Raw genomic sequence first — 21,274 nt, 5'->3', positions numbered from 1 at the left:
ACTGTTCTTTATGACTTTAAAAGGCAGCACTGCCAACCATTGATGTGAATCAGCATAATTGCTTAATTATATTAGGCAGATAGTGAGTTTTAGAGATTGTTCTATGTTTTATTTCACTCCAGAATTTAAATTTATTGATAATTTACTCACCCCTATGTCATCCAAGATATTTGTGTATTTAATTCTTCAGTCAGAAATGAAGGGTTTTGAGGAAAACATTCCAGGATTTTTCTCCATATAGTGGACTTCATTGGGGATCAGCTGGTTATAGGTCCAAATTGCAGTTTTATTGTGACTTCAAAGGGCTCTACACAATCCCAGATACGTAACAAGGGTCTTATCTAATGAAACAGTCTGTACTTTTCTAAAATAAATCCACAAACAAATTCTTGTCTTGCACTAGCTCTGCATCCATGACTTCACACATTATGAAGCGAACGTGCAAAGAAAGTCAAATGGCTTTTACAAAAAAAGGTAAAACAACAGTGTTGGACAATTTTAAAGTTAGAGAGGAGAAAATGAGATGGAGTTTTTCGCTCTACCCTACCTTTTTGAACCGAAGTACACAGACGAAGAACTAACCACATGTGACCTTTCATAGACTTCACACTTCACAGAAGACGACGAGCATTTGTGGTTGAAAGTACATCAATTTGTAATTTTATTTATTGTTTCGCTGGATAAGACTCTTATTCCTCAGATGGGATTGTGCAAAGCCATTTGAAGTTTCATTGAAACTGCAATTTGGACCTTCAACTTGTTGGCCACCATTGATGCTGCTGAGTGTGCAAATAGAGTATGTTTGCTGTAAAGTACAACAGTGTACTTATTTCCTCTGGAGACTAAGGTCTTTTGGAGCAAATAAACAGATTTTGCTCATGTTTTTTTTTCAATCTGTAATACAGAGTGTTGTACAATATGGAATATGTGCATGGTATAGCTGTCTTTCTGTTCAACTTAAAGTTCGACTGGCAAGATTGATATTTAACTGTTCTAAGATGATGGGTCAAATGCTTGAGCCAAGTTTTCACAAGTTGTACAAGAAAAAGTGTTGTCCTTGACAGGTAAAATTATGTCTGATTGTTCCCATATTCTGTATGAAGAATATCGCTTTTTGCTATCAAATAGAAGACTGAGAGTACCAGATTGAACAGATTACGGAAACCTTTCGTTCATCAGTCGGTAAAACTAATCAATCAGAATAGGGGGACTAAGCAGGCAGCAATATTCTGAGTAATGGAGGGTACATAAGTATTTGCACAGTAGATGGATGTGTATTGATATGTATTTCTGTGAGTGTATTGTATTGTGTAATGTGTATTGTTGTGAATCAATGTTAGACAGTAAACGCTATGGGATGCGAGACAATTTTTGGAAGTAATTCTAACAATAAAGTGAAATTGAATTTAGTTGAAGTCCACTAAATAAAGAAAAATCCTGGAATGATTTTCCTTTTCAACTGAAGAAAGAAAGACATGAACATCTTGGATGACATGGGGGTGAGTAAATTATCAGGAAATGTTTGTTCTGGAGTGAACTAATCTTTTGATTTCCCTACCTTTCCAAACAAAAAAGATGCAACTCGAGCATCACACTTCTCTCTGTCATCAAATCTTTTCACGTTGTGTTTGCCGAACTGTTGTTTACACTTGTTTTTTTTTTTTTTTTTGTCTTCTTCAGTCGTTCTGTCTTTTGGCTTTAGACCGTTTCTGCTTCTTTGGCCATACAGGTACTGACTCCCCAAGTGTCTCAACTGGTAAAGTACAAGTGTGTTTTATTGGGTGCGTTTCAGTCAGCTGCCTAGTTTAGTAGTCAGGGCACTGATCAGGAAGCCTGTCATTTTAAGGGCTGTCTCAATTGCAAAATCCTTCCAGTGTACTGGACAGTTTGCTCTCTGAAAGACTGCAAAAACCATTTATATTTTCAGTATATTTTAGCATAAACACACATCACTAGACAGGTAGAGAAACATTTATAAATAATATTCGGCTGAATGTTTTAAGGATATGTAACAGAACAAACACATTGTATATTATAATATATAAAATAATATAAAAAAAACATATAGGTTGTGGCTCTTGTTGGTTATACCAATAGTGACGTTCCACAACATTGTACATAGTCATGTTGCTGAAAATTGAGAAATCACTGTCTAATGTGTACATTTTTATAAAGCATTTAACTTTACTGTCCTTAAAGTTTGTTCCTCAGTGATAATACCTCAAATCATGCAGCTGTTGAAAAGAGGTGTGATATTGAGTTATGATTTTCACTTAGTGGGCTGTAAAATAAGAAAATCCTAATCGAAACCAATTCCTAATACGCTCTTTTGACATGTGACCATGGATCACAAAACCAGTCATAAGGGTCAGTTTTTGAAATTGAGATTTATATACCATCTGAATACATAAGCTTTCCATCGATGTATGGTTTGTTAGGATCGCACAACATTTGGTCGAGATACAACTATTAGAAAATCTGGAATCTGAGGGTGCAAACAAATCTAAATATTGAGGAAATCACCTTTAAAGTTTCCAAATGAAGTTCTTCGCAATGCATATTACTAATCATAACTAATATCTTCATGGAACATGACCTACTTAATATAATGATTTTTGGATCATTTTGAGCCATACAATGTATTCTTGGCTATTGCTACAAACATACCTGTGCTACTTAAGACTTTAAGAAGGTTTTGTGGTCCAGGGTCACATATATAATAAAACATAAACAGTTTATCAAAAACAATAAATAAAATCACTTCTAAGGGAACGCAGATGTATGCTCAGTGATTCATGCTATGAGAAGTTTACCTAGTGCTTTTGTTCACACGGAGGATATTTGACTCCAGCACTGAAGCCCTCCTGCTGAACGTTTGACAATATCTGAGACTGATTTAAATGTAAAACCTCAGGTTTAGCTCTGGAATAACAGTGTCAAAAGAGGGTAGGATTTGTATTATCCCTCTTTTATAATCGCAAAGGACACTAAAGAAACGTCTCTTGTCGGAGCGCAGAAATGAAAGACTGTAACGTAATCGAAATTTAATTCCTTTCAAGTTTCTTTTTTTCCCCCGGACTCTCAGAGGTTCTGGTTTCTTTTCTCACTGCACTTCTGAGCCTTCAAAGCTCTTGTTTCTATCTTTTTGCTCACTGAGTCAGCAAAAGCATTGCCAGTATATAACAGCAGCACATCAGCTCTTTCACACACACACACACACACACACACACACACACACACACACACACAAACACATGCAGGAGGCTGAGACCTTAGTGGCTCTCGTTCCACTTTTATTTTTCGTTTGAAAAAGAATTCTGGCTGCATATGTACATTATACACTTCTGATATTTACATCATAGCACATTTTTTTTTAGATCAGTGTGCAAATACATAGAATATTCATGAAGCTGTACATTCCAAAATATCTGCAAGAACCTAATCACTGCCGCAGCTTATTCAAACCTTGAGTATTTTCACACCAAATACTCATATCTTCATTTTTTTTTCTTCACAGTGTGTTGATTGTAGTCTCGTTCTGGTAAGTAATTATCCTTATGAAACTAAAACAAAGGTTTATATCATGTCCTAACCAGCAAATTTCCAGGAAAAAGCTAAATTGCTGCATGTTGCGACACAATTACCCAGTCATCATTTTTTGATGTTTAAAAGAGTGCTGCAGGAATTATGTATTTTTTTATAGGCCAGCCAGAAACTCGGCACCAACCCAATAGGATTTTTCCATTAGCTTTTGGATTATTGCAGAAAATGAGCTCTGTGACCAACAAAGGTTTATGATTCTTACAGGTTTTGTTCATCATGATGTGTTCATTACAAATGAACATAATTTTGGAATTTAGAAGGCTAAATACAATCATCAAAAGTAACCATGCTGAAAACAACAACAACAACAACAACAACAAAAAACCTTAAAAACCAGCCTATGCTCTTTGACTGGTCTTAGCTGGTTTAAGCTGGACATAGTTGGTTTAAACTGGTCAAGCTAGGGCCAGTTGCATAAACATAGTCACCACATTATTAGTCTTAAAAACTATAGTTCGACTAACTAGCAGTTAACCAAGTGGTTATCAAGCCTACTCTTCGGATTCAATATCAAAGTTTTTATGTAACTGATTTTAAAACAAATTATGAGCAGTTTTGCAGAAAAAAAATTAGGGGCTGTAAATGGAGTGTTAGAGCACATTTCCATAAAAGCGACAATGGGAGGGGGGAATTCTGTGTGTGATTTACTAACATGCACACAGATCATTTCCATAATGACCAGCGCAATCTACCAAGAGTGGTACAAATTTACTGCTTTCTTTAAGACATGATTTTCTGTATAGCGCAAATAGTGCAAACAGCCTACCAGTAATTTGATGAGCGTTAAAAAACATTAGTAAATCGTGTTAAGTGATTCATTTTAATACTCTTTAACACTCTTCTCCAAAAAATAACTGTGTCCACACATTTTCAGTGCCAAGTCTTTACTGCACGTATTTTGTAAAACCTGACAGTACTATTTCAACACCAAAAGTGCAATGTACCAAGAGCAGTGCAAGTTACCGCCTGCTTTAAGACTGCTTTTTTTTGGGGAGCGTTAAATAATGCTGCAAATACCAGTAATTTGACGATCGTTGAACATTAGTAAAACGTGTTGCGTGAACCATTTCAATACTCTCCTCCCATAAATTTTGCATCTGAAAGGAAAATACCTACAAATGCATTTTCAGTAAGTTCAGGCGCAAAAATAACTGTGTCCATGCCTTTTCGGCGCTAATTCTTCACTGCATGTTTTTAGTAAAACCTGGCAGTACTATTTTAATGCCAAAAGCACAATCTACCAAGAGCAGCGCAAATTACCGCCTGCTATAAGACATTTTTTTGGGGCGTTAAATAATGGCGCAAATACCAGTAAATTGACGAGCATTAAAAACATTAGAAAAATGCTCTGAGTGATTCATTTTAATACTCTCCTCCCGTAAATTTTGCGTCTGATAGGGAAACACCTACAAATGCATATTCAATAAGGTTAGGCACAAAAATAACTATGTCCACACTTTTTCAGCGCTAAGTCTTCACTACACGTCTCTTGTAAAACCTGACAATACTATTTTAACGCCAAAAGACGCCAAAAGTTGGGATTCAGCTGGTTTTAGCTGGTTAGTCAGCTGGTCTCCTGGTTGCCTGCCCAGCTAAAAAAGTGGTCAAAACCCCTCTAACACCAGCCAGCTAAACCAGTTATGACCAAGCTGGAAGACCAGTTAAAAAAAGCCAACCATCTTAGGCCACTTTCAGGTGTTTTTTTCAGCAGGGACATAATATAGGCTATAAATGACCAAAACCACAGTCACGCGATTCCAATGTTACCATTAAGCTTCAGACTGTAAACTCTACCTGTTCTGTGAGATAAAACGTAAATGATGAATGGCGTAAAAATTAAAGTGGGGTACTTTCTGTAATAAAACAGTTACATATTATGACCTATTTCAAGCATTTAACCAAAAAATAAATAAATCTAAAAACCCAAAGGCACAATATGTACTTTTTTGCCGCTAGAAAACATATTCAAAACAAACAATGAAACAAAGGCGTGGTTTGATGATGCCGTGTTTGAGTGTGGAATCATGTCGTCTTCATCCGCACAGCCAATGCATTTAGATGAGACTGGGCAAGAAATCATGTTCATAGATGAGCTAATATACTAAAGTTGTATTAACGTCACTGCAGGGTGGGGCTGAAAGCCATGGAAATGCTGGAGGCCGCTGGAGCGATTGCTAATGAGAGACGATCACACACGGCTTAAAAGCGACAGAGCTTTTATTATGCCACAGTCGACCAATTATGCTCCTTCCAGTCATGCGTATGTGGGGTAAAACAGCACATTTGAGTATGTTAAAAATAAAGCGTCTTTAGTGTCGTCATTTTTTCTACAAAATAAAACAGGAAATCGAATCATTGGCAGGCAACGCAATGACATGGTCCTTTACACTACTTAAATTCTTTTTTCACTGGATTTAAACATTCTTGGAAACCTTTGGGAGTAATGTAAGTACACAAGTCAACAAAACATATTCTATTCTAGTGTTTTTTGCATATTTTAATCAAAAAGCGTACATATTGTGCCTTTAACTCTGGACCAATTAAACTAGATGTGAAAAACACAAACTTGTTTTCATGTTTCAGGACTAATTCCTGCAGCACTCTATGTATTTCGACCAATGAAATTTCATTGTGGGTGGGGCTACTCAGCATGAAACCATAAAAATAGGACTCATAACACCTGCGAAATGTCTCTTGTTGTGAGAAAGCAAGCAGAAACCTTTTTGCAATTTATCGCATCATACCTGATTAGGACACAGTGTTTGGGAAACCATAATTTGACATTAGCGCTGCTTGGTTTGCACAAATCTTTAAAAAAAAGTACGAAAGAGAAAGAAAAGCAGCCAGTCGGCTCCCACCTGTCTTACGCCACAGATCCATTGTCGAGGGAAGAATGGAGGTGTGTTACATGGAAGAGAGAAAGTTGAAATCAGAGTGCTTTTCAGCAGAGCACCAGGGGGATAGCTACACAGCTGAGGCTCAAAGCAGGACGGGTGACCTGGGATATTGTGGTTCAGGCTTCAGTGTTCAGTCAGGGGGATATAAAAGGGCAGCACAGCGCTTACTCTGATTGAACCAATTGCTCTGTGTAACTATCTCTCAGGTCTGTCATTCCCCCCGGGCGAAAAACACACCAGCTCAGCACTGAGAACATACAACAAGCGCCGCACGGCCAGAGAGGTGTGCGGAGGGAGGGCCGCTACGCAGCGAGGGATGTGTATTAAGACTGTGTTTATTGATTTATTGGCTGCATTGATTGTCGAAGTTGTTAAATAGTTCAGAGACACGGCACACAGACTGAATGAAGGGGGAATGCGAAAACCACGTGAATGCGAAAGCAATGTTGAGTGGACATTGACACCCTGTTATTTTCTTATCAAACCAGCCAGATTCGTGCAAGCTTTTTTAACCTGTGGAATAAGTAAACTCGGGAAAAAGTGACTTAAGTTCATTCTGGCGTGAATGTTTGTAATCAATTAACGACAGGAAATAATCAATTCTAAATGCGAGGCTTGTGAGATTTGCTTTATCTCCGTTTTTGTATCCTGAGGGTTTACTTTAAATGTCATAGCACAAATGTAATTAATGTTTTTTTAAAATTATCCAATGGGCTGTTTCATTTAATCACTGCTTGCTATTCAAGAAACGCTCTCTTCAGCTGAGACTCGGAGTCGCGTGGTTTAAATTATCAGATAGCACGACACAGATTTAAATGGGCAAATAAATAAGTATCGAGAGGTATTATAGAGTAGTTTTAGGCATGAATGGGTCATGCAACAGTGCTTTGCATAATATTTAAATGGATGACAACACCATCTGAGATGAAGGCAATTGAGCAACATTGCTTTGTGTTATGAATGGCCAAGACTTACACATTGCCAGATTAATGCTGAAAAACATCTGGCTCTCCGAATCAACGGCACAATATATGCTTGGTATAGAACAAAATCCTCTACAGTGTGTTTATGAAAACATCATGGCTTTTTGGTAAAAAATAAAGCATTTAGCATCAGGATCAATGCAGTAATCCCAGAAATATCATTTCCATACAGTGGTTCTTTCATGAACCTTAAATGTATTTATAGGGTGAGTTGCACATTGAAAAATCTCACTTCCTTGATGATTTTCACAGGCATGTCTTTTAATGTCCCATTCGTCTATAATGACAGAGGACTTTGTTACAGCAGATGTTTGGTAACTCCCCGCTGCTCCCTCTGCCAGCATTGCCGCTACACTCATTATCATGTTGCTGTATCACTATGCCAGCGACTGCTTTAAAAAAAAAATGTGGAGGGTTAAACCCAGGAATGGAGCATATGTGCAACACTTTGGATTTCTCTGAAGCTGTGAGTGTGATAATGACAGTTTTACTGGCTGTGATCAACTCACATAAGAGATGGAATCACTCGAGAGGTTGTGATTAATGACACACAATGGTGCACAGTGTCAGAAATTATATAAAAAATACTAGATACTGTTAAATCACTCACATACCATACCACATCATTTAGACCTGACATTCCTTGAATGCACACTCACACAATGAAAATAAATCTGCAATTCTGGTATTGGGAAGATATACATACTGTATATAACCTTGATACTGTATTGTATACCATGGTAGTGAATGATTACCATATTAAAAGTCCAGGATACCTCAAAGAAACACATGGTAATAGCATGGTAAATGTATAAAAGTCTGTTTTATTACCATGTACAGTACATAACCGTTCAAAAGTATGGGGTTGATAAGATACTTTTTTTATCTCCAGAATTAAAATTTCCTGATAATTTACTCACCCCCATGTCATCACGTCTTTCTGTTTTCATTTGAAAAGAAATTAAGGTTTTTGAGGAAAACATTCTAGGATTTTATCTATCTCCATATAGTCAGGGTTGCCAGGTTTTCACAACAAATCCCGCCCAATTGTTACTCAAAAGTAGCCCAAAACTAGCCCAATGTGTTCCCCTGGAACAGTTTGCATTTCAGGGGATAAAGATAACATTATTGGGGTCGTTTCAACCCGCGGACATAAAAAACCACCTGCGGCAACAGTGTTAAAGTAGCCCAATTCCGCGGGAAAACCGCAGACTTGGCAACACTGCATATGGTGGACTTCCACGGGGATCAACGGGCTGAAAGTCCAAATTGCAGTTTCAGTGCAACCTTATAGAAGTTTACACAATCCTAGCCGAGGAATAAGGGTCTTATGTAGCAAAACAATTGGTCATTTTCTAAAACAATGTAATGTAAATTTATATACTTTTTAACCACAAATGCTCCTCTTACGTAATCATGTTAGAAAGGTCACTTGCGGTTAGTTCTTCGTCAGTGTACTCCGTATCAAAAAGTTAGGGCAGGGTGAAAAACTCCATCTCATTTTCTCCAACTCGTCCAGCATCGTTGTTTTACCTTTTTTTTTTTTTTTTTTTTGTGAAGGGCGTTTGACTTTCTTTGCACATTCGCTTGGTACTTCCCCCTGTGTCACGCGTAACCTTTCCAATGTGACTATGTAAGTCAAGCTAGTGCAAGATGAGCATTTGCGGTTAAAAAGTATATACATTTTCATTTACTTTAGAAAATGACAGATTGTTTTGCTAGATAAGACTCTTATTCCTCGCCTGGGATCGTGTAGAGCCCTTTGAAGCTGCAATTTGGACCTTCAACCTGCTGATCCCCTTTGAAGTCCACTATATGGAGAAAAATCCTGGAATGTTTTTTCTCAAAAACCTTCATTTCTTTTCGGCTGAAGAAAGAAAGAAAGACATGATAACATGGGGGTGAGTAAATGATCTGGAAATGTAATTCTGGAGTGAGCTAATCCTTTAACACATTTGTTCTACAATACACATTAAATTGATTAAAAGCAACACTAAAGACTTTTATAATGTCAGAAAAGACTTGTATTTCAAATAAGTTCTTTTTATTGATCAAAAAACCCTGAAGGAAAATGTATCATGGTTTCTATAAAAATATCAAAAATAACAGCTCGACTTTCAACATTGATAATAATGAGAAATGTTTCTTGAGCAGCAAATCAGCATATTAGAATGATTTCTGAAGAATCATGTGACACTAAAGACTGGATTAATGATGCTTAAAATGTTGCCATTAAAGGGATAAATGACATTTTAAAACATACTCAGTTATTTTAAATTGCAATGATAATTTACAATATTACTGTTTTTACAAATGAATGTAGTCTCTGTGAGAATAAAAAACGTCTTTCGAAAACATAAAAAAAAAAAAAATCTTATCGACCCCAAACTTTTGAACGGCATTTAATCAAATTGAAGAATTTTTAAAAAGCACTGTGTGTGCATTAATTCAACCTAATTTATTAAAGCGGTAAGGTCCAAAAGCCTTGAGATTTGAAAAATGCTAAATATATGCAGTACAACCGTCATTCTGATAATATATTGCATACTATAATATTAAATACATGATAGAATAATTAAAAAAAATACATATAGAATTGTAAGCTTTTGGACCCGACTATCTGTTTTTTTTTTTTTTTTTTAGTAGCCACAAAACAAACCTGTATGCATAAAATTGGGCAGAAACAGCTGAGACATTCTCATTTTGGAGGATTACTGTATCGATAAGATCTGCATTTGATTGTAGTCGTTTCTACTCTTCAGAATCCACAACCAACCTCGGTTATCAGACTCAATTGTACTGCACTCACTGCTGGTGTGCGAGAAATTCGAGAGAGAGATTAAAAAATAAAACCCTTAGGGTGACGGTGGGTAAGGACACTTAACTCATCGCATGCATCATCATCATCATCATAGAAGACATGATTCGTATAGCAACTCTTTCTGAAGAAAATGAATAAAATCCTCTTCTCTTGACAAATATAAATATATTTATGTTCGGGATAATATGTACAATAACGTTTGCCATCATAAACACCATTGGAATTGGGGGGGTGACAGAGCAGATTAGCACTCTCGCTATGGGTACACACACTTTCGCAAAGACAGCAACGATCGATTGGCGTGTCGAAGCACGGATCGAGGGAACGACGAGGGGGGCGTTGGGCTATGAGAAGGCTGGTGGTGCGGAGAGCAGCGGCGGTTTAGTCCCGAAAGCCAGGCGAGTTGCCATTCTCCTCCAGTTCCCACTGAAAGTTTTGCCCTGTCATTTGGTAGAACATCATGTTAAAGGGCTTGTAGAATTTGTGCAGTCTGCGGATGACATCGGGGTCTATTTTGGGGTGAGTTCTGCCCTTGGACTTGCCAAGGCACCGTGGGGTACTGCTGTCCTCTGGCTTCTTCAAGCAAGGGAATCCCTTGGTTTTATTAAAATAGAAATGTTTGTCAGTAACAATGCGCTTGAGTCCCAGGAAATCCTGCACCTTTGCCATCTCGCCGGCCGGATCAACGATAAGCCGCTCTCCGCTGACAAAGTGCATCTGCGAGAGCGGGAAGTACTGCATCCAGCTCTCCAGGTGAAGCGCGTAGATCCCTATTCGCAGGGCGCTCCACGAAGCGTCTATCAGCCCCAGCGTTCGGTTCTTGAAGGCCAGCACTTCGAAAGTGGGAATCTCAGGCCTCTTGGAAAGCGTCTGGGTATAGTCCGAAATGGCTCTGGTCACCGGATTGCGGACGACTATGATTAGCTTAATGTCTCTCGCCATCGAATGGATTCGCTTCGGGGCGCTGTTTGTCACGAAGTAGCTGGGCGTCTTCTCCATCGTGATCTGTCCCTCCAGAGTCGACGGCATCAGCTCCCTGCAAACACCAGAAGCGAGAGAAGCAAATTAGTGTGAAGCAGTTAACACGACGCACTGTCTTCATTATTAAACGCGATACCCAAGGACATGGTACGTGCAAAATTGATTCAACTCGTAAGTGGTAAATTATTTGAAATCACACGTGAAAATAAGTGTTATTATCACTGGACATAATGTTGCAAGTAGAAGAGTACAGCTAATTACAGCCACGGAGTACCATACAAGTGATAAAAGCCCAAAGATGAAACGTGTACGTGTACCGAGAGCTCGTTGCTTAATTGACTCCATCTGTGTTACTCCTGGCACTGTTTTGGAACTTTAATAACGAGTTCACTGCATATCATTAATACTGCTGAGCCTGGGGTATTGTTTTATCATACATTTACTCAGAGTGTTACACTCTGTAACCAGCATGTACAAAGGCTTTTTATAACTTTTTTTTTTTTTTGCAGTTAGGTAAGTTTGGCTGCAGCATAACATATTAGATAAACAAATAGTAGACGTTTTCTTCTTTTTTTTTTGTAGTAAAATAACAAACTGACAGCAAAATGCAACATTTATTGAGCTTTTATTTAGGCATCAAAATAAATAAAAAAATAATCAAAATAAAATGAAAATAATTAAATAAACATGTAAATATCAGACATTTTCTTTCCTTTTCTTTTCTTTTGCTTTTATGTAGGTATCAAAATAACAGTCTAAAATTAATGTTTTAAAAAAACAGAATAATGTAAATTTCTACAAAAAATATGAACATTCTACAGTTGATTATGATTTAATCTTTAAATTATAATGTAAATATGTATTGTTTTGTAATAAGAATAACAAATTGATAGTTAACTGAGCTTTTGTTTCGGTATCAAAATAAATAATTAAATAAATACTGCACAAATATCATTGCACATTTTCTTTTCTTTAATAACAACAACAAAGTAATAGCAAAAGTAATAACAAAGTAAATTGATTTATTTTAACACATAAATAAAATCTTAACAAACATTGCAGTTACCTATCCATTTGTTATTGTTATTATAAAAAAGTTTAGATTTTATTTATGCATTAAAATAAACAAATGCATAAATATCATACATTTTCTTTTCTTTAATAACAACAACTAAGTAATAGCTATATATATATATAAGCTTAACAAATGGATAGTTAACTGCAATCAGATTAATATATATCAGTTAAATAAATATATCAGACATTTTCTTTTCTTTCTTTTCGTTTATTTAATAACAACAGATTAATAGCAAAATATTTATATTTAAACCTTTATTTAGGTATCAAAAATAATAAAAAATAAAGATTTAAATATCATAACTACATAAATATCAGACATTTTCTTTTCGTTTATTTAATAACTACAACCAATTAATAGCAGAATATTTATATTTAAACCTTTTATTTAGGTAAATATAATAATAATAAATAATGGTATAATAATAATACAAATAATAATAATAAATAAATAAATATCAGACATTTTGCTTTTATTTAGGTATTACAATAACAGTTTAGACATTTAATTGAAATTTTAAAAAACGAATTCTTAAAAAAATAATGAAAACAATATTCTGCAGTTGATTATTATTTAATCTTAAAAATGTATATTAAAAAAATAAATTACAAACTAACTCAAAAGCAAATCTCTTGCAGGTCTTGTAATTTGAAACAAATTTAGCTCTCAACAAATTATTTTAATAACCTCTAAAAAGTAATGTCAATATTTATCTACTTTTTTGTGCTGGCATAATGCTTATTATTCAGGTTTAAATAAATCATACAGTCTATGATGTAATTTAAATTCAGAATGGTTATTATAGACATGATAATGTTCATAAATATACTGTAGATTTTATGAAGAAATGCAAAACCCGTACTTTGTGACATTATTGATTTGATTTTTGATATTTGATACTGAAACACTGCAAAGGAATGTGCTAACAACAACAACAACAACAACAACAACAACAACAACAACATAAAACAACAACATATGTTTCTGCAGAATTGTTAAAATATGTTTTAAAATCCAGACATCTGTCAAACATATGTAAAAAACATTATTACACCCATTTTACAGCTTAAAAAAAAACATTATATGACCTTTTTCTTCTTGCTTTGATTTAATGTTCAGATGCCTCACTAGAAGAACAAATTAATTATGGCATACTCTGTGATGAGAGATGTCTCTGCTTTGAGTGATTGCAGTCAGCTGTTTGTCGCCGTAAGATCAAACTGGGAGATAAATCGACGTGCCAAGAAAGAGTCATTCATAAATTAAGGAAGTTAAATAAATATTTATCTCTGTTTTGGGCCTTATATTGCAATATGATGCATGCCTCAGGAGTGCAAAACAAATGAATATTTAGCAAGCTCTCTGCTCTATGATCTATTCATACTGATCTATTCAGTATGATCCCTCATTAAATCTCACAGCAAGAATTTGACCTAAATTTAGGACTACATAATTCATTTGCCTTCAGTTCTACGTAATTGAGACACTATGGGACTCATCAGTACACAGAAAAAATAAAAATTACAGACATCAAATTCAAATTCTACAGAACATTCACTAAAATCTATGTATCTTACCTAATAAATATATAAGAAAGCTGCAGTATTTTGACAATGCAAAGTTAGTAGTCCACAACACAGGAAAAACAGCAACTTAAAGTACTGGAAAAACAGTGGTAAAAATGCAAAAGCTTTTAAAGAGAGACATAACAAATGTATGATTTTAAATACACACAGTTGGTGGTAATATAATCCTCCTTGTGGCTGCATGAACGCAACCACCCAAAGCCATATATAAACTTTAGTTAAGCAATTTTGGCTGAATCAAAGCGTTACAGGCTGAAGGTCTTACTTTAGGCCACAACGGTTAAAGAGCAGGTCTTTAACTTTAGCTGAAGCCTGTCAAAATGTTCTGCACTATTTATTATGTAATTCTTGAAATGTTTGCTTTTTCGTTGTGTTTGACCTTTTCTAGCTTTTACCAGAGCAGAAAATAAATAAATAAAGCTGAGTCCTTGTTAAACCTGCCAGAAACAAAAAAATCAGAGTTTAAATACCTGCACACACTTTCTCAGGACTATAGACACATTAAACAGACAATGGAAAAGTTCACCCAGAAATGAAAACTGCTCAAAAAAAAAATTACTCGCCCTCAATGTTTGTTTCTTCACTGGATCAAAAATGGAGAAATTTAGCATTACGACACTTGATCACTCTGCAGTGAATGGGTGCCGTCAGAATTAGAGTCCAAATGGACAAACATCACAATAATCCACAAGAAACACACAGTTTTTGCTTTAGTCGTTAATCAATGGACTGCACTAGGGCTGCTCGATTTTGGCAAAAATCATTATCACAATTATTTAACATGATTATGAATTAATATTAGTGATTCATTTAAAGATAGCAATACAGCAAACAAAAAAAGAAACTGCTTCTTTTTTTTAATACTGAATACTTCTATGCAAGTCTAAAGTAGTCTAACAATACTACAGAAATTGAATGTAATTATTTGAATGTAAAATAAAACTGCGTCCTCACTGTAATAATTAAACATGCTTTGCTTCTTATTAAAACTACAAAAGTCCTTCATTCAAAAAGAATAGAGTTATTTTTCACTTTGTATTTTACGTTTGATTAATTTTAAGCACAGAGACGGCAGAAGGAATGTTATTTGTTGCAGCTTTAACAGCCACATGGATCCAATATACTGTTACACACGTATTTTCATTCTCAACTGTTTATGATCATTTAAGACAGAACTGACAAGGGTTTGCATAAATAATCACCAAGCGCCTCATTTTGAAATATTTTTGTGTGTATTTGACCGTTTAGGTGCTCCTTGAGCTAAAAGATAACTTTACATGTCCGTGTTCTGCTCCGTCTCTAAACGCATACACAGAAAAGCTAAAGTTTTCTTATGCGCTATTAAAAACACAACATCAAAGAAACATTAATAAATCAAGCACGTCCCATTTTATGAAAGTCACATTACATGATTTTGCTGATTTGCATGTGAAATTAGGCTTTTATGGAGGAGCGAAAGCACACCACTGGTAAGGGGGCGGAATGGGGCGCAATAATTGTTTCATCTCGATTACTGTATTTTCATGATAGTTTGAAGCAGAAATCGAAACCGAATTTCGATTAATGATTTAAACGTTAAACGGTGCTTTAAACGTTTCTTCAAGCAATGCCATAGAAGAATCATTTTTGGTTCCACAAAGAACCATTCAGTCAAAGTTTCTTTAAAGAACCATCTCTTTCTTATCTTTTTTATAATCTGAAGAACCTTCTTTTGCCACAAAGAACCTTTTGTGAAACAGATGTTTAGGTTCTTTATGGAACCATTCAGACAAAAAAGGTTCTTCTATGGCATCGTGAAGAACCTTTATTTTTAAGGAGTCATTTGGATTACTTGTGGATTATATTACTTGTGATGTTTTTAGCAAAATCTGTTCTGATGAAGAAACAAACTCAAACAATCTCAGATGGCTTGAGGGTGAGTCAGTTTTCAGCAAATTTTCATTATTGGCTGAACTATTTTTATAAAGCTTCCTGTACCTTCACACTGAACAACAGCACACAATTTGTCCAATCAAAAATATCTGTGTGAAGTCTAGGTAAAAAAAAAAAAAAATAGGTGTTTTTAAAAAGTCATTCCCTTGAACTTCCCTGGAAAGATTCTTATTTCCACTCTAATTGCCACCAACTGCTCCTCATTATTATTACATTTACCATACTCAACAACAAGCAATGGGTAAGAACTTAAATTATTCATGCTTATTTTGCTAACACCATATTATCTGATCCAACAAGTAGGACACTGAAGGGGGCTGCATTTCCTGCTATGATATTACTCAAAAAATCATATTACTCTGGGGCATTACTGATGAAAACAGCTATAGCCTTTCATAAAGGAGGTTCCACACTGCAAACATCATACGCGAGACAATCAGCTGCTTTATTGCATTCGGTACAGTGTCAATCTGTAATTTATCATCAGCAGAATGACCTGGCTGTGTCATTTTATTTAATCTGATCACCTATAATCATATATTATTGACTTCTTGGATAAACATCTGTCAGTGTGCTTGTAGTGGAGGGTTTGTGCAGGTACTTATATCTGAAACTTATAGCAGAAATAATATTTCAAAATTGTGTTCTTTCCTCCTGCATTCATGTTGCAAAACCTACTGGTATAAAAAAAAAGGTTGCCAACACAGCTGAAGGTTCAAAGTGCACAGTAATGTGCAGAGGCAGCACACATACTCACAATAGATTGGATACTGCATGTGCTGTTTCATACACTATACTGCAGCACCTTGCACAGGCTTCATTTATTATATGGATGCTGTGGGATTGTGGAACTGAAATATAAGCATTGTCCATCAGTTTGTATTAAATCGAACTGCACCTCGGTTCACAGGTGACAATGCTGTGGGTGTGAGAGTTATTTAAAGGTCAAGTGTATTTTTTTTCAAGTTAAAATATTTGTCTTTCTATCCCAGTTTAATTTGCAGAGGAAACCACATTTGCAATAAACATGTCACCCATCTATCTATCTATCTATCTATCTATCTATCTATCTATCTATCTATCTATCTATCTATCTATCTATCTATCTATCTATCTATCTATCTATCTATCTATCTATCTATCTATCTATCTATCTATCTATCTATCTATCAAGATGTATTACATCTTTTCGTGAATATTTCATATTTTGTCATATCATGGTTGTTTGTCTTGTATATTAACACATTATGTTTTATAAGTATTATAAAGTATTATAATTTTGCTTACAGTTATTCACGAGATCTTACAATGTATTATAAGGTGCATTACAAGAAATACTGTAATTACAGTGCCTTGCAAAAGTATTCATACCCCTTCATTTTTTTCACATTTTGTTTTGTTGCAGCATTATGTTAAACTGCTTTAAATTAGTTTTTCCCCACATCAATTTACACTCCATACACCATAATAATGACAAAGCAAAAACCAGATTTGCAAATTTTACAAATGTATTAAAAATAAAACACTGAAATAAGTACATTGCATAAGTATTCATACCCTTAACTCAGTACATAGTTGAAGCACCTTTACAGCCTCAAGTCTTTTTGGGTATGATGTGACAAGCTTTGCACATCTGCATTTGGCAATTATCTGCCATTCTTTGTCTCACCTTTTCACCTCTCAAGCTCTGTCCGCTTGGATGGGGGCTGGCAGACATTTTCTAGAGTCCTAGTTGTTCCAGTCATCTTCCATTATGGATAATGGAGGCTACATGCTTCTGTGAACCTTCAATGCAGCAGATTTTTTTCTGAACTCTTCCCTAGATCATTGCCTTAACGCAAGTCTGTCACTGAGCTCTACAGGCAGTTATCTTGACCTCAGGACTTGCATTTTCAGCTGTTAGACCTTTTCTGAGAGGTGTGTGCCTTTCTAAATCATACTCATTCAAATGAATTTGCCACAGTTTAACTCCACTCGAAGTGTAGTAACATCTAGAAGCAATATGAATGCTCCTGAGCTAAATTTCGAGTGTCCCAGAAAAGGGTATGAATACTTATGCAATGGGATCTTTTCAGTTTTTTATTTCTAATAAATTTGCAAAGTTGTTACAAACCTGTTTTGTGCTTTGTCATTATGGTGTATGAGATTTAGATTGATGCTGGAAAAAAAAGTAATTTAAAACAGTTTAACATAATGCTGCAACAAAACAAAATGTGAAAAACATGAATACTTTTGCAAGGCACTGTAAATGGGATAGTTCACCCAAAAGTGTAATTTTTTCTTCAAATTTACTCATTTGTGAACCTGGACTACAAAACCAGTCATAAGGGTCAATTTTAAAATGAATTGATACATTATACTGAATAAATAAGCTTTCCATTGATGTATGGTTTGTTGGGATATAAGACTATTTGATACAATTGTTTGAAAATATGATCTGAGGGTGCAAAAAAAATCTAAATATTGAGAAAATAGCCTTTAAAGTTATCCAAATGAAGTTCATAGCAATGCATATTACTAATCAAAAATTAAGTTTATGGTAGGAAATTTACAAAATATCTTAAAAATATCTTTCAAAATTACTTAATATCCTAATGATTTCTGGGATAAAAGAAAAATAGATAATTTTGACCCATACAATGTATTTTTGGCTATTGCTACAAATATACCCGTGCTACTTAAGACTTGTTTTGTGGTCCAGGGTCACCTGTGGGTGCATTAGCCACGAGAAATACAACATGCAGTAAACGGTAAAATTGTTTGCACTACAAACCAGTGTGTTCATAATTAAGATAATACATTAAAATAAAATAAAAAACACACCAATTTGAATATCAAGCAACAAAACTAAAAATAACTGGATGCAGATGACACCGCAAGCCAGACCCATCAAATTTACAAATGGTCGCGCCTGCTTTTTAGAGAAAAATAAGGTGGATAATTAAACATTTTCAATGATAAGAAACTTTTAGAATGCACTATATATTAAGGATTCAAGTAAAGTGTTACTAACTTTTTTTATTCATAAATTGGAACAACTATACCAAATATAGCCTCTGTTTAAAGTTGTTCTCATAAAAAAGCAACATTGCAGATTTTAGTGTTGTCTCTTTCAATACATATAGGTACAGAATGTCTTCTGATGTGACAGCTGTCTCTCTCACACAAATATGGCGATTGCACAAGCCAATCAATCATTGCATGTTGGACACATTTTAAATGAGCATCTCTCCAGGCCGCATTCGAATTCTCCTTGTGGAACACATCAAATGGAGTACATATATCCTCCATGCCCCTCAGCACACACATGCACACACTCGCTCACAAGTGCCTCTGTAATTTCATTTCTGTAACAGTATTGCACTTCTGATGGGTAATTTCCCAATGGATTATGCTTTGCTCAACATGCTATAGAGCTGTGGCCACTTCTAGAGCAGTAATGGGATATAAAACACATCTGTAGCACAGTGACTAGAAAGAGTATTAGTTTTCATTACATTCCATCAATGTTCTACACTTCCTCAGCGCGGTAATGAATGACTAAAGATTTTTCGCCCTCTCAAGGTCTTCAGGAGTTGCTATTTAAAGTCCATGATGAAGCAGGATGCTTAGGACACAGGTTTGTTTTCTCACAAGTTGAATTAAATACAAAAAAAAAAAAAAAAAAAACTTGCTGAGAGCGACCAAAACGGCAAAAACCCATAATGAATCACCTTGGGTTCACCTATGTAAATCGTATCTAAAGTACAGGCGCAACGAGCAGCAGGCCTCCATGTTTAATAACAACACGTCATGCTTCTCCGGACGAAGCGTTCCGTCAACAGGACAGATGACTGATGCTCAAGGTAACCTTCTTCATTTAAGACAAGCACATAACCGGCCATTGTCCTCATCAAGCTCGATGCAACTCATTATATGTGTAATTGCAAAAATATGGAGATTACGGAGGCGCGATACCTTCATTTGTGATTGAGGTCGAACTCATTTTGATTGTGAGCGAATCAGTCATGGATGGTGTACATTTAAAATGTCAGAGGGAGGGAGAGGTGGAAAAGAAAACAGAATGCTGATAAACAAGCTAATTTTCCTACGCGCCGCGGATGACTCGGCTGGCCTTGCGCTCAGCTGGAACGGTGAAAAACAGATACAAATGGTTAACAATTGCTTATGCCTGCATGAGGAGTGCAGCATGACATGGGTCATTCAGGTGGGCAGGTAAATACAGCGCGAAGGGCTGAAAAGGCTTCCCTCACCATCTGCTGTTTACCTACTCGCACAAATCGCATAATATACCAGAGCTATTTGTCTATAGGCCTTGCCGTGCTTGCATAACGCTTGGATAAACATGCTTAGGACAACTAGAGTTAAACAAGATAAATTCCTTCGTTGCTCCGTGGATCATTTGATGCGGAGTGAATTTTTCAGTTTAAAACGCAAAATAAGAAGAAATGCTTCTTTGCATTCATGGTGCATTGATGATTGTGAAATGCATGTTGTGTAGGTTTTTTTTATTATTATTTTTTTTTACATGTAACTGGCAGGTGAGCACAGTTAAGTAGAAGGAATAGCAGTTTAATGAACATCATTTTTAAGGGAATGCTGCTTTCAGAGCGCAAAACTATATTGCCTCTTTGTGCTTTGAAGTTAAAAGCATTCTAATTGCCACTTGCTGTGATCTACAAGACCGAGAAAGATAATGCATGATCCAGAGACATTATTTTACAATGGTATTTCTCAGGTTTGTCACTAAATGCATCTTCTAAGGCACTCTCTGTCTCCAAGGCAGACATGAATTTACAGTGAACACAAAGATGCCCCATCTTGTGAATTTTAGACATTTTAAGGGTCATATTGTTCACTTTTTTTTCATGTTTGTTTACTGTCAGTCAAAGTTTGGAGCAGAGCGAGGTAAATTCTGAATAGTGTTATTATGTAAAAAGATGCAAATTTAAAATGCGAACTGCACTAGCAAGACCTGCAATTAACAAAAAAAAATCTACGTTTTGTGATTGAACATCAAAAATGTTGAAGAAAAACAAATTACATCAACATCATCATTAATCTTAATATTGTCCAACATATTACTCTCTGATGACTTTTTAGAAATAAATTATATTAAAAATAAATTAAATCCAACATTCATGGACAATAGTCAGAAACCATTTCCTACAGTGGTTTATAATTGATCAAATATAATGAAATATTTATATTTTAAAAAAAGATCCACCCAACCATCCATCCATCAAATCTTGAATGGCATAGAATCATAAATCATAAATAAAGATTCATACACATTGTATCTGTTGTTCATACATCAATTATTTACGTTTTAGAGGCTATCAGTGTTGTATGTATTAGCATCTAGGATACTGCAAATGATATACTATCATACT

At 35.4% G+C, this 21,274-nt stretch overlaps 1 protein-coding gene across 1 annotated transcript in view; it reads right to left on the bottom strand.

Annotated features, from left to right (window-relative positions):
* Positions 1 to 10,575: 10,575 nt before the first annotated feature.
* Positions 10,576 to 21,274, bottom strand: part of hs3st4 (heparan sulfate (glucosamine) 3-O-sulfotransferase 4) — a 155,093-nt gene continuing 144,394 nt past the window's right edge. The window contains exon 2 of the mRNA XM_073846438.1: positions 10,576 to 11,340. Coding sequence (XP_073702539.1) covers positions 10,686 to 11,340 — 655 coding nt within the window. The 3' untranslated portion in view covers positions 10,576 to 10,685. The remainder of the gene's footprint in view (positions 11,341 to 21,274) is intronic.

This window comes from Garra rufa, chromosome 1, assembly GCF_049309525.1.
Source record: "Garra rufa chromosome 1, GarRuf1.0, whole genome shotgun sequence".
Taxonomy (NCBI): domain Eukaryota; kingdom Metazoa; phylum Chordata; class Actinopteri; order Cypriniformes; family Cyprinidae; genus Garra; species Garra rufa.
Note: the sequence above shows the minus strand (reverse complement) of the source record. Positions and strands in the feature narration are given on the sequence as shown.